General features: G+C 46.1%; 5 protein-coding genes across 5 annotated transcripts; 2 read left to right on the plus strand and 3 right to left on the minus strand.

Annotated features, from left to right (window-relative positions):
• Positions 1-955: 955 nt before the first annotated feature.
• Positions 956-2,074, plus strand: PHALS_14028 (hypothetical protein L915_13556; the record flags this gene model as incomplete). Its single annotated transcript, XM_024729759.1, has 1 exon — positions 956-2,074. One exon carries the CDS (start codon positions 956-958, stop codon positions 2,072-2,074), a length of 1,119 nt encoding a protein of 372 aa, XP_024580104.1.
• Positions 2,075-2,520: 446 nt separating this feature from the next.
• Positions 2,521-4,127, minus strand: PHALS_14029 (RNA polymerase II-binding domain; the record flags this gene model as incomplete). Its single annotated transcript, XM_024729760.1, has 6 exons — positions 2,521-2,587; positions 2,663-2,913; positions 2,967-3,032; positions 3,109-3,144; positions 3,211-3,282; positions 3,342-4,127. 6 exons carry the CDS (start codon positions 4,125-4,127, stop codon positions 2,521-2,523), a joined length of 1,278 nt encoding a protein of 425 aa, XP_024580105.1.
• Positions 4,128-4,353: 226 nt separating this feature from the next.
• Positions 4,354-4,677, plus strand: PHALS_14030 (NADH-UBIQUINONE OXIDOREDUCTASE PDSW SUBUNIT; the record flags this gene model as incomplete). The annotated part of the gene is made up of 2 exons (XM_024729761.1): positions 4,354-4,581; positions 4,660-4,677. The coding sequence occupies 2 exons, from the start codon at positions 4,354-4,356 to the stop codon at positions 4,675-4,677; spliced, it is 246 nt and encodes an 81-aa protein (XP_024580106.1).
• A 319-nt stretch (positions 4,678-4,996) lies between these two features.
• PHALS_14031 (uncharacterized protein) lies at positions 4,997-6,283 on the minus strand (the record flags this gene model as incomplete). Its single annotated transcript, XM_024729762.1, has 7 exons — positions 4,997-5,035; positions 5,106-5,288; positions 5,342-5,641; positions 5,708-5,814; positions 5,889-6,000; positions 6,065-6,161; positions 6,225-6,283. 7 exons carry the CDS (start codon positions 6,281-6,283, stop codon positions 4,997-4,999), a joined length of 897 nt encoding a protein of 298 aa, XP_024580107.1.
• Positions 6,284-11,471: 5,188 nt separating this feature from the next.
• Positions 11,472-11,849, minus strand: PHALS_14032 (uncharacterized protein; the record flags this gene model as incomplete). The annotated part of the gene is made up of 1 exon (XM_024729763.1): positions 11,472-11,849. One exon carries the CDS (start codon positions 11,847-11,849, stop codon positions 11,472-11,474), a length of 378 nt encoding a protein of 125 aa, XP_024580108.1.
• Between the last annotated feature and the right edge of the window lie 1,213 nt (positions 11,850-13,062).

Genomic DNA, 13,062 nt, shown 5'->3' on the forward strand with positions numbered 1-13,062 from the left:
ATCTCATCCTGGGCTGGGTCTGATAGCACTGGTAAGTCGTTTTTTTCATCAGCATTGTCAACAGCGGCCCCAGGTGCTGTGAGCCGATAGACCTGGCCAGTTTGGATACGGGAAACTTGGCGTCGACGTAGCGTAGGAGCGGGCTGTTTGTGACGAGCAGTTGGCGTTCCTGTTCTCGTTGTCCGAGCTGTTTGCGGTCTCGTTGGTGGAGGAATGAAATAATTTACAACAAGGGTTCCAGCGTTCGAGCTTGCATGGGGAGTGGGTCGCATGGGTATTGGCAAATTACCCAAACCCACGAGAATTCCGTTTGGGTAAACCACGACCCATGCAGCACTCTGATATATATGCACAATTTGTGTACTAGCCAAGTACCACCCACGTTGCGGACGGTAAGTGATCTGATTCTCTTCTCCAGGTGTTAGAACTCGTTGCTTAAAACACTCGAAACGTAAGCCTGTGCGACGGCACATCGAGCTGCGGCCACTCCAATCTCTTCATTTTTTATTATGCCTGTCGGTGCAAAGTCACCGCGGAGACAATACCTTGGTTTGTCTCAAGTTGTGATTGCACGATCTATAACATATCATTTCGTTGTCAAACTTCTTGGAGCATAAACTTCAGCTATGTTTGCTGTTTTGAAAAATAGAAAAGAAATCATGATACGAAAGGCCTAACATCGCAACCTCAACCAGTCGGGAACACTTATTCATATAACTTTGAATTTGAGCAAGTGTAAAGTACTGTGTGCCTGAGGAGGCTCTCAGTTTAAGCGGCCTGCAAGCCCATATTTTGTGCGTTGGTTATCGCAGTTCTTTGTTCAGTATAAAGTGCCATTTTTACGGATGATTACCGAAGGACTCATTTGTTGTCACCATTTTGTCGAAATTAGAGACCTATCATAGATAAAATGCGTCACAGGCCAACTACCTTGAGTTTGCCGAGCTCGAATTCTATGGTGTCTAGATCAAGTTCGTATCTCGCGACAAACTCGGTTGATCTTTTGGCATCTGTTGGTAGCACACCACTGTTAAAGCTCGCGACATTGTCCAAGCTCACTGGATGCAAAATTCTAGCAAAGGCCGAATACACAAACCCCAGCGGTAGTATCAAAGATCGAGTGGCTAAGTCGTTGATTCTTGACGCCGAAAAACGCGGTCTACTCCAACCCGGAGGAACTATTATCGAAGCTACTGGAGGCAGCACGGGTGTGTCACTTGCGCTACTCGGAGCATCACGAGGCTACAAGACGCTGCTTACTATGCCAGATAATACAGCGCAGGAAAAAATACAAATGATGAAGGCTATGGGTGCTCACGTGCATGTTTTACCCACAACGTCCTTGGCGGACAAAAAAAATCATTTTTTTCACGTTGCTCGCCATCTAGCAGAAATTACACCGAACGCACACTTTCCTAATCAGTTTGATAATACTGCCAATATGCAGGCGCATTATAACGGAACGGCGCCAGAGATATGGCACCAGGTAAATGGGGAGATTGACGGATTCGTGACGTCTGCGGGAACATCAGGAACTATTGCCGGCATATCGCGTTTTTTGAAGGAACAAAAGCCGAATGTCAAGATCTGGCTTATTGACCCAAAAGAGACGGCAGCTATGGCGGTATTTATCAATAATAGTAGATTGACAAGCTCATTTAAGAATGGTCTAGAAATTGCGCCAATGGCGCAGGGTGTCACGATCGCTGAGGGTGTAGCAGCAATGGCACGAGTGACTCAAAATTTGCGTGAGTCGATCGTTGACAAGGGAATCATTGCTACAAACCAGGAGATCGTGAACATGTCTTACTTTTTGCTTCGCAATGATGGCATCTTTGTTGGTCCAAGTAGTGCACTTAATGTGCTCGGAGCAGTGAAGATGGCTATGGAACTTGGCCCGGGACACACTATCGTGACAATTCTTGCTGACGGTGGTGTGCGCTATGGCAGCAAATTGTACAACGAAAATTGGCTTAAGGACAACAGCTTAGTGCCCCAAGAGGCCGCAATCCAGAAGGGTGCTACATCGCTCAAGTTTGTCGGTGCACTCACCTTTCCTATTTCAGTATCATAGTTATCGTACAGTTCTGCTGCACTGTTGTAATCTAGTAGAACTTTCATAAATTTTGCTCTCCGACATGTATATCCTCCCCTATTTATGATCTGGGTGATATTTGAACACTGCAAAACAAAGCTGATAATCAAAGACTCGTCGCTCGCTCGATAAAGACTTTTAATAAGCAGATAGAAATTTTATGTCAAGAACAGATGAAAAAATCTACTTTGTTAGACAAAGTCGCGATAAGAGTTGAGGAAAAAGAGCATAATGAAAGACGATAATAGTCGCGGCCTCTTCAATCGACCAGCTAAACAGAATCGATATATCAAGAGCAAACCATCAGATAGCTTCATCATTGAGCGATACCATTGACTAATCATCTATATCCGGTCCTTGCGGCAAACCATAATTAAAATGTAAGCTATAATAGCGAAAAATTTTCAACCAGTAAATATGATGTTTTAATGATCTCGCCAGTCTTCCCAGTCAACATTGAGACTTCGAAGCGGCACTAGTTCCTTACGAATTCTGTGGTAGTACACAATGAAAGTTAACAACTGCTCATGCACCGATAATGTCTGTGCTTCGTAAAAAAGCACGTACGGATTCCAGACAAGCTCGTTCTCGTTGTCGGTCTTTGAATCCTTTTCCATTGGACGATCTCGAAGGTCCCCAGATAGCGACTGTAGCTCTGATGCAGAGTTTGAATTCATATCAGCCTCCAGACTCATAGCATGCATTGCGCTCTCTGCTATTGCTTCCTGATGCAAACGAGCGATTTGTTCAACTTTTTGACGCTGAATTTCCTCACGCCGCTTCCTACGCTCCAAACTAACGAATCGTGCCCGCAGCCACTGTCACACAACGTCAGATAAAATGCTGAATTTTCAAAATCTCACCAACTTACTTCTTCAGGAAACTTTTTTTGGTGATCTGCAAGATCCATAAGCCCCAAGTCAATTTCATCACATTGCTATTACGTTCCACAAAACAAATAGCAGATGTAAGTGTCGACACGCCAAGTTATATTACGGCATCTTGTGCCGTACCTCGAGTTTTTGCTCAATCTTGGTCGCAGCCTCTTCCTACAGCACCATCACATTCAGTTTCGTACAGAATCTTGCAAGCAGAACATACTTTCGCAGTTTTACCTCGTAATCGATCATATCGACAACAGCTTCCGAAAGCTTCTCTTTTAGGTCTCCCAATTCTGACATGAATTTCTAGCGGTAACAATTACTCAGTCATCGCCCATTATATCGCATTTACGACTTTCACGTACATTGCGCACTTTCACTAATCTCAAGCAATCCTCCGCACGCTGTCTTATCTGCGACGAAGCTATCGATTTGTCTTCGACGAGATCCGCTGCAGTCTGATACCTCGCAATGGTGTCGTTCAGCAGAACTTGATGTCTTTCTTTAATCTTTTGGTCCAAAAATTTCACTGCCGCTCTGTGGTGGTCCATCTTCTTTAGCACGTCCAGCACCGGATTCACTGAGTGCGAGTTGAGCTTTATGGGTAGCTCGTCATGAAGCTCGTCAACTGCATCATGGCTGTCGGGCAGCTCCCTTTTTGCATCAATGTTCTTCATCTCACCTTGTTTGTCCCCAGCAATGCCATTCATGGATGCTGCATTCTCCAAAAAATGCGGCAAATCTTCGCCCGTACAGCGCCACATCTTCAGCACCTGGGTGTTTGTGAAAACCTGCTTTTCGTGCCATAATTCTAAAAGTCGTGTGACATTTTGTCGGTCCATGGGGGAGTTGCACACAAGAGCCACGGCCTCCTCTAAATACTGACTGAATAAACTCACAAATAGCGGTGTTTTGCCATTCTCTGGGTCACCAAATAGGGTCTTCTGCAGAACGTGGTTGGCCACGTACAAAAATGCCACGCGCTCCGACTGAAAGTCGCTAGCCCGTAATGCTTGGATCCAGCTTTCTGCCATCATCCGTGCTTTAATGGGATCTCCTGTTCGCTGAACGCGTAGCATGCCATCACTTACAGCCTCAACGCGCTCCTGCGTCTCGTCCAGCTCACGTAGATCAGCCAGAAACTCATCCATCAATTACACTGGAAAAAAGGAATATAATTTCTCAAGAATTTTCAACATTTGAGGATTTCACTTGCACTTTTGTGAGACAGAATTTATTTTTCTTGTATGATATTTGATATGGCATATTGTAATCACTATGATGAACTATGCAACAGGTATAGTACCTAATTATAGTACTTTTCGTCTTTGAGGTACTATACCTTTTTATAGTTGACAGTAAAAAGTAGTGAAGAAAATGTACGCTACGCAGCTTCGCTCCAAGGACGAGATCATCGCCATTCGCGCCGCTGAGCTAGAATACGCTAAGCGCGTGCTGCTTGCGCAAGAAACAGTTAAGGCTGTACGCGAGGAGTTGGCCGCTTGCTACCGCGAAAACGGCGTGAATCACAAGATAGCCTGCAAGAGCTTACGTGAAGAGTACGCCAAACTCATTCAAGACCCCACGCATGGTGCTGGTTACCCGGTATGTATGAGTGATTTTTGTGATAAAGCTGTATGACTTATTCGATTTCTTCAACAATTGTGTATCTATGTTCAATAGACGCGACCAGTTTTCTAGACGCTACTAGACTGAGTGGACCGGTAGATCAACATAAAACTGATATGGAACGATGAGAATAAATCAAATTGAGATTTTAGTGTTGTCATTGTCCGACGCTGGGTGTCTTGGCTGATCCAGAATGAATATCGGTGCTGCGGCTGTCAAACGTGCCGTATTTTTCGCCGTTGAGCGCGTAGTTGTTCAATGTGTTGAAAAGCGATTGCAAGGCTTCCATTATCCATCATCCTCTCACAAATTTCGGTGTCCCAGGGTCTATATCTCTTTTTATTGATTCGAGTGTTTGTATGGGCAGATTGCTTAAGAGTCGAATCAGCGATTAATTGGCGGGACGAGCTTCGTATTTTCTTCCAAGAAACTGTATCAACGACCGAAGAATTTCTAGCAACATCAGTATCAGAACGGCAGATGCAAGCTGAATCTGATACAGCCAGCAGAAATTCTTCATATTTTCGTGATTCTGCTCCAATTATTTGCTTTAGAAGACCCGAGCACGAGCTCACACCACCTTCAACAATTTCAACTTTTGCTTGCAACGCAAGCATTGCAGCTTTGATCACAGATATATCGTCAGTTGTCGCCATTTGTTTTTTTTCGCAAGCTCCAAAGCCCTAAATCGATATGGTTTAGTCTGTTTTAAAAAAAGCTGCGCAACAAAACTGACCTGTTGACGAAGCTCCGTCACTGACTCGGCCATATTGCTTATACTTGTTTCAATTTTTTTTAATTCAATAAGTTGCTGCTCTTGGCCTGTTGCTTTGAAATCCATTATCATATTCTTTATTTGATTGACAAATTGTGTCAGGATCTCTTTCTGCTGATTATTTTGTCCGTGATTTTGCGCAACAAATGCCTGAGTAAGATTCGACGATATCTCCTGCAATTTTCCTGAGCTGTCACAGCGAGGAGGAGACTGATGAGTCGAGAGTGCCTGAAGTGTCTGCAACTGCTGAAGACGATGTATCTACAACAACACAAACTTATGACATGTAAGCTTCTCACACTAAGCAATAACAACCCTTGCTGCCACCTGATTATCCTGGCTTGGCCCAAGCAAGTTTTGCGACTGACTTTGAGAGATGGAAGACTGCGACATGGAAGTCATGGCACACGATTTCTCACTCTCCGCCTCGTACACTGTGTCAAGCCAGACGGTATGAGCTCATTGCGAGATAAAAAGTGTGCGATTGACCAGTTGTGCTCCATTATACCTTCGTGAGAAAGCGCAGTCAAGTCATTGCTTCCATAAATGCTCACTCCAAGCTCTGGCTGTGGCGTCACTACGCGGCTGGCATCCAGCACGCGCTGCGAATAAGCTACTGGCTGATTACATGAGTTCAATACAATCTTTATGAGTGATGTCTGCTGGTTAAGCCTTCCTCATTACCGCTATCTTCTTCTCTGCAGACAACATAGCTTCTGCTTTTCGTCTTGAAGATACTAATGGTAGAGAGGTCATATGACTGTTTCCTCGGCTCGAATGCCTGCATCAATATTTTTTTTCCTTCAAAACCAGAAAAACTAGTCGATCATTGCGAATATCATACGCTTTTTCATTGCGGCGGAGCAACTGCGAAAGCGAGACGACCTCGCGGCGAACCGACATGTTGTTCTTTTGTTGCGCGCGGAATTGAAAATGGAGTCACTAAAAATGTACTTCAATACGCAAACATTTCAGATGATAATCAAACGGTTTGCTATTTAAGTGTATTTGCAATAAATATCATCGATTGCACAGAACAAAAGTAGTACGATAAGTTCATCAGGAGCGGAACTGAGAACCTGGTTACCTAGTCTGCTCTTTAATTCCAAGAGTAATTACATAAAAAGGATTGATCTCATCTAATCCAATACGAATGTATACGTTATTACTAAACGCAATGATAAAGTGCTTACGGAGATTCATAATCGTCAATACTCACAAAAACACAAAAATGTTTTGTATAAAATCTAATCTGAATCTCTCAATAACCTCAACGTTCGGAGTGTCACATCTTGGCGCAGTTCGGTTACTAAACTTTCGAAGCTGAAAGCGAGACGCCGTCACAAAGACCTTTCATGTAACGTTCACGATTTGTGTACGTCCGCAGCCGTTGCTTTCTCAGCAACTGCAGATTCTTCCATCCAAGTCGTTTTCTTTCGTGTTTTCCCGTCCGCTCTTCAATTTGCTGCCACACGAACACAATTCTCAAATGACATTTTGTCGTTCATTTCGCAAATATTGCATTGGTTTTGCCTCGTATAGTGTTACCACTATACCAATTGATGCATTGCTTCATCCGATTATGACAATAGGTAATAATTTTCTGATTCAATAACTAAACTCGAGTTTGGCATCAAAGGAATTGCGCACTATCCTCGACCAAATCGTAGAGAATTGGCAAATGTTGGTAATGCGACTGGGAAAGTGATGAACATGGAATGCACACATTCAAGTAATGAAATCTCTCAGAGCAAATACAGTTCGTCTTTGTTCAATTGATCCAAGCGTTTCACACGATAAATTTATGTGTGCATGCTCTGAAGCGGATATTTATGTACTAATTGGTCTCAACACTGCTTGAAAAGGTTTGATTTGCTCCACGACATCCGTGCTCCGTATGTTTTTGTTTTTATTAAGATTAAAATGATTGAACGCAGATTCTCAATTTTCTAAGTGCATAAAAAATTGTCGCTTGTGGCCGCCGACCTTAAAGCTATTCACGGCGAGAAGACCAAAATATTGTGCGATGACAACGATCGTAGCAATTCTTCAGGTCCAAATCCGACATCTGCAACCTCACCGACTAAACCGTTCGCACAGGTAAAGGCGTCTAACGCTTTAATCCTCCTCTGCATGATTTACGCACTTTCTGGTCACCCCCTTTGGCAAAAATTGTTGCGAAACTCCACCGAGTAACCCACAATGACTTACAACTCGTCACAAATTAGATAGCCTGGATCAGGGAGATCAGCTTGTGCGTCTGCAAGAGCAAGAATCACAATGACTCATGACAATTCGATCACGCCATGATTATAAGCTCACATGACCTGATGTTGCTTCCCGAACATTGACGTAGACGTTACAAACAAGCCTATCAAATTAATAAAAGCGAAACGAGCGCTGTCTATCTCCGCCAGTCATCACCCCTTAGAAGTACCACCTGTGCCTAGTAGATACATGATCGCCGTGAGGGATGTGCCATGAGAATCTCGTAGCAGACGTCAAGGTGACAACATATCACCTCCAAATTTTGCTACTAACAGCCCGCTTGTCTTCATAACACAACTGTTAAGCCCACCGACCAAGTGTCGAACTTACAACAAGGCTCCCACTCCCTAGTAGGCTTTGCGTGGTTGGATATCTCAACAGTGTGTGGTAAAACCTTCTCGCTGATACGCATTTATGTGTGTTTCGCCTGCATCTGTCATCGGCATATTGCCATTTAACGTCCAGGCTCACAGCCAATGTGTCGTGTAGTTGGCGCATTATAAAAAACTGTTAATACACCTAATAATAAAATCAAATCACTAATTCTATTTACTCACATTGCTTTTGGACACTCATATCATCGAGATTGACTTTGTGTGTTTGCTTTGAAGTGTAAAGAGGCTGATATCAGCAGGCCAATTGTATTGTTGATCCATCTCTATCAAAGACCGAAGGATTTTCGTGGCGGTGTCCAAGAAGCGCAAAATTTACCAGATTATTCCATTTAGATGTAACAAGCGTGCTGAGGAATACACATTACCATTTAGCGCGAGCTCAATGAGAGGTTGCAACACGCTTTAGCATCACTATCTCTTTGCAGAAGGCTTAAACACTATCACCCATGTCGATATAAATGCGCTCCGTCTGACCATTTTTCTACAAATGGTTAGCGGTGGGCATACCCATTCTAGTGTCTAGCACCTCCGTCAAAACGTCACTAAGCGGTCGGAATCATGATCCAACGATGCCTGCCGGCGAGTCATATCGGCGGAAAGCTTTTTAGGGAACAGCTTGGCTGTGTTTTCACAGTATGACCGGATAAGGCCTTTTAATGACCAAAATCAAAGCCCGTGCGATTGCCAATACGTAACCGGAGCGAGCAGGCGAAAGGCGCCGATACATGAGACGAGGATTTAACCAATTTGCCTCATGAATACAATACGCACTTACTCACTGGTCCACCAGTACATTACGCTCGCTAAGAAGTATGTCTTTTCGTCCCCGAGATGACTTTCCAGATGGGATGAGTGTGTCTTATCTAGTATTTTGTAGAGCATAATTTATAGCAAGTAGCCCTTTATCATGTATATGGAGGGCCTTCGTTGCCGCCAGTCGGCAAGACATAAGCAATGTCGCTTTATGGCGATCGGCATATGCTTGGAGTAAGACAGCCGATGACATATTCCGGAAGATCACATACGACGTGAAATGGCCAATCTATTCCCAATAGATCTGAAATCAAAACACTCGCGAGGTTAGGCTTTTGAGGTCTTGAAGGTCGCTTCTTTTAACAAGCTCAATACCTGATGACGTTTTTAAAGGAGACTGGACGTGGCTGAACGATGTCGGCATATTCTGCACTATACATATGTGAGTAGTTGGTCAGGTCAAGTCACTTCTATAAGTCCTTTCTGTGCAGAGGCCCTGGCAAAGTTACAGCAGGGGGCGATCGTCGTTGCGATATCTGCCAGCAGGCCTGCCATCCCGGTGAAGAATCCAGAATGGGATTTTTGTCGACGTTAAGTCCACACTTACCTATATTGTCAAACACCTTATTGCGCAACAGTCGAGTGCTGCTCGCAAGCACTTTAGCGATTTTCCTATCCGATTCTCTGTACTATGGTCACACACATAGTATCACTAGCTTGTGTACAGAAACGGTGGGACGTGGTAGCTGCGTCACACGACGACTAAATGTCACAAAAGCGTTGACAGCTCTCTGGAAGCAGTACTCATGGAGAACCCACTTGGATTACTAACTGCAGTGAATAAAATATCACTGTCTCTCATCTGTAGTTGATTATAACTATCAATAGCTCAGGGGTAGTGAACAAAGTGCAACCAATTATGCTATTCTACAGCACGATTAACTTGGATTCGTCATTTGCCCCAGAACTCTACTGATTGCATACAGACAATTCACTCCTTTCCATTAGTCTCTCTGATACAAGATGGGCACATGTTGAAGGTTTTAATTTATTCCACCAAATTCACTTTGCAGCGGAGCTGCCGTAGCTTTTTCATTTTAAGGAAGCTTAGCTAAGGTCACCGACCTTTGTTCTATACTCGAACCAGTACGAGTGTAGCGGATCTCAATTCGCTTACTCCAAGAGTAACCACAACCTCAAACCAAAGCAAAAACTCTTTCGCTTATAATTCAAACTGTATTTATTTGCGGTGAAGCCGCCCATATCTAAATTTATAGGTTTACGTAATTACGAAATAAAACCTAATTAGAATGTATAAATATGGGAGTCCAGCCACGTACTGGCTTCTTGTTCGGTGTAGCCACAGCATTGTGTGGTCACATCATCTTGTGTGACTCATCCCCCATACCAGGGTACGTGTAACCACGTTACAGCCCCCCCCCACTAAAATTGTTAACACCAACAATTCAAATTTAACTGTCGCCTCGTGCGAGGCTCGCGTGTCTAAGACACCTCTACCCTCCAGGACATTCTTCACGCATTCTCTGCTCGTTGAGACTTGTGCTAGGGACACGAAAGACTCCTAGCCTCACTGGTTCCGAACCCTTCTTTGTCTCCTGCACGCGGTGCAACTTCGGATAGCATGTCGGTGGCTTTAAGGGAAGCGCATCTCGAGCCGAGCGCCGCGGGCCGCGCACGTCACGGGCGACGGACTTCCTCTTCGAGGATTCGGATGAAGTAGAATTCGTATACTCATTTACCAGGATGCGAAGAATAGGAGGGTGAGGTGCGCCAGCGGTGCGACATGAGCCCTGCTTGAACCTTGCGGACACCGTGTCCGTTTCCCGACCTCTCGACTTCTGAGGGATGTGGTTTCATTACCAATCGCCTCGACGACGCACAGGAGTAGCAGCTGGAGACCACCCGCAAGGCAGATATGCGTGCACATCCACGGCCGGTTTTAGACCCTCGTGTTGATTACGGCTTCCACTCGGCGGATCTCGCTACTGTAGCGAAGAACGCGATCAACCAATCAGTTGGGCGTCTACGAGGTCGGGCCTCAGCCACTACACAAGCTGAGCTTGACCAACAAAAAGATATCCGAGCTCGCTCCTTGGTACCTCAAAGATCCCAATGGATATGTACCGCACTCGACTTCGCGTTCAAAGAGGATACGCCCCTGTTTTCGCGATGCGGACGATTCCTGTGAGGCTCGCCCCTGGCGAAACCGCTGCAGATGACGAAGAGCTCTTTGAGCGATAGGTGCAGCGGCACCAAAAACCATCCTCGATGTCTAACTTACAGCGAGCCATGAGGACAAACGTGCGCGTGGAACGCCAGCTTCAGTTCGATTTTGCCAAACTAAAGACGCAACGCCGTCTATTTTCGTCTTGTTGCCCTGCAACGTATGGATTAACTAATTACGCTTTCCTGAGCTCTGGTCTCTCACATGGGTGAGACTGCGTCTACAGCAGCTCAGGGTTATAGCTTGAGCTCAGCTCATTGCCCTTCAACCCCCCCCGGCTATTGCCGAGAAGCGCGGGGCGTACGATGACGCGGAGCGTCATTTTTTCTCTGGTCATGAGCGTCCACGACGTCTAGACAGTCTTGTCAAAGTGGCATTCAAACTTCCGCAAGTTCTTGGAGGCTGGGTACCACCACCACTTCATAACATACTAGTGGACGCCACCGTTCTCGTCGAGAAGAGTCGGTGGCAGACGATGACGACTAGGTCGATTACCGTCCGGTGACTCGCGATGCTCTTCGAGCTCTTGAGGACACAGTCCGTCGTAATCGGGACTCCGCTGAGCATCATGCTGAATTTGCATGTTGCTGTGCGGAAGACCTCGAGAGCTTGGAGCACTTTTTGCACCGACTGCCTCACGTTGAGGACTGTCAAGCTCTGTCCGAGCAGTTCTCAGCCGTCGGTCAGACGAATGCGTCATTTCGTGCGACGGTGGAGCGCCTGGCGTCGTTGGAGATCGTTGCAATCCGTGCTCAAAACCAGTTGCTAGTCCAGCTTCTGGGTGGTCGAGCGCCTGATCCGGCGCCATCGCTTCCGCGTCCACTTGCACCGGACCCCGATACGTTGCCGTAGTCGATCTCGCCACATTTGAGCTCTACGCGCTTGTGTAATTCCGTAATTTTTCAACGACCAGCGGCTTAAGCAAGCCCACTTAAAACACTGGGCGTATACGCATCCGTCCCGAAGGACTTGGCGTATGCGCTAGGTCTCGTTTGGCCACGATCTTAAAAGGTCCGGTGGTCCGTGGACGGAGCTTCGCCTAAACGACAGCAGAAACTGCACGCGTAGAAAGCTTTTTAGCCTTTAATGAAACCGTCTCCGACCTCAAAGTTTTCAACATTTGTTTTGCGAACGTGTCATAAGACACTCAGCCTGGTAGACAGGAAGTCATCGACTTCTTTAGGATCAGCGAGGGGGCTGGCATCAGCTAGCCGCTCAGGTATTCCCCCGACCAAGCCCTGAGCCATGGGATGACAGCGTCAGCGGGACGCGATGATGAACAAGTTGGCTAACGTAGAACGGCGTGCAGATGCATGCACTGCATTGTTCATAGCGAACTCTACATGTGGCAGCATACGCCTCGGAGTCTCAGCGTAGACGCTGCGAAGGACGTCCTCGACGACGCAATTCGCGCGTTCAGTTTGACCATCGGTCTGCGGATGAACCGCTGTTGACATAGTCAACTTGGTGCCCAGCACCCTGAAGACGTCGACCAAAACTTCCTAGTCAAGTGTGGGTCTCTTTCAGAGACAACTAACTCCGGGAGCCGATGTTGTCGAAAGACACGATCTACAAACAGCGTCGCTGTACCCACACCATTGGTCAATGGTGCCCGCTACTGCCGTAAGATGAGCCATCTCGCTCAAAAGGTCGACGAAGATCATGACATCCGTGTTGCCCGCCGAGGCCTCGACAGGCCAAACACAGAGTCCATACTCATGGACTGCCAGCACCCGGAGGGTAATAGAAAACTGACCAGCGGCGCCGCCGCATTCGGAGAGTGTTTCCCCCTTTGGCACGTCTCACACATGCGCACATAGGTGGTCGTCCATTTGTATAGCTTGGGCGACCAGAAGTGGAAATTTACAGAGTTGTAGGTCTGTTCACGACCGAGATAATTACTGAGTGGGGTGGCGTGGGCCTCATAGAGGATACGGTACTTCAAATCTTCATCATGAGGGACCACAATTCGTGACGTATTTGTAACGGGATTACACATACCCCGGTACCAGGGGGGGGGG

This window comes from Plasmopara halstedii (assembly GCF_900000015.1).
Source record: "Plasmopara halstedii genome assembly, contig: Scaffold_816, whole genome shotgun sequence".
NCBI lineage: Eukaryota > Oomycota > Peronosporomycetes > Peronosporales > Peronosporaceae > Plasmopara > Plasmopara halstedii.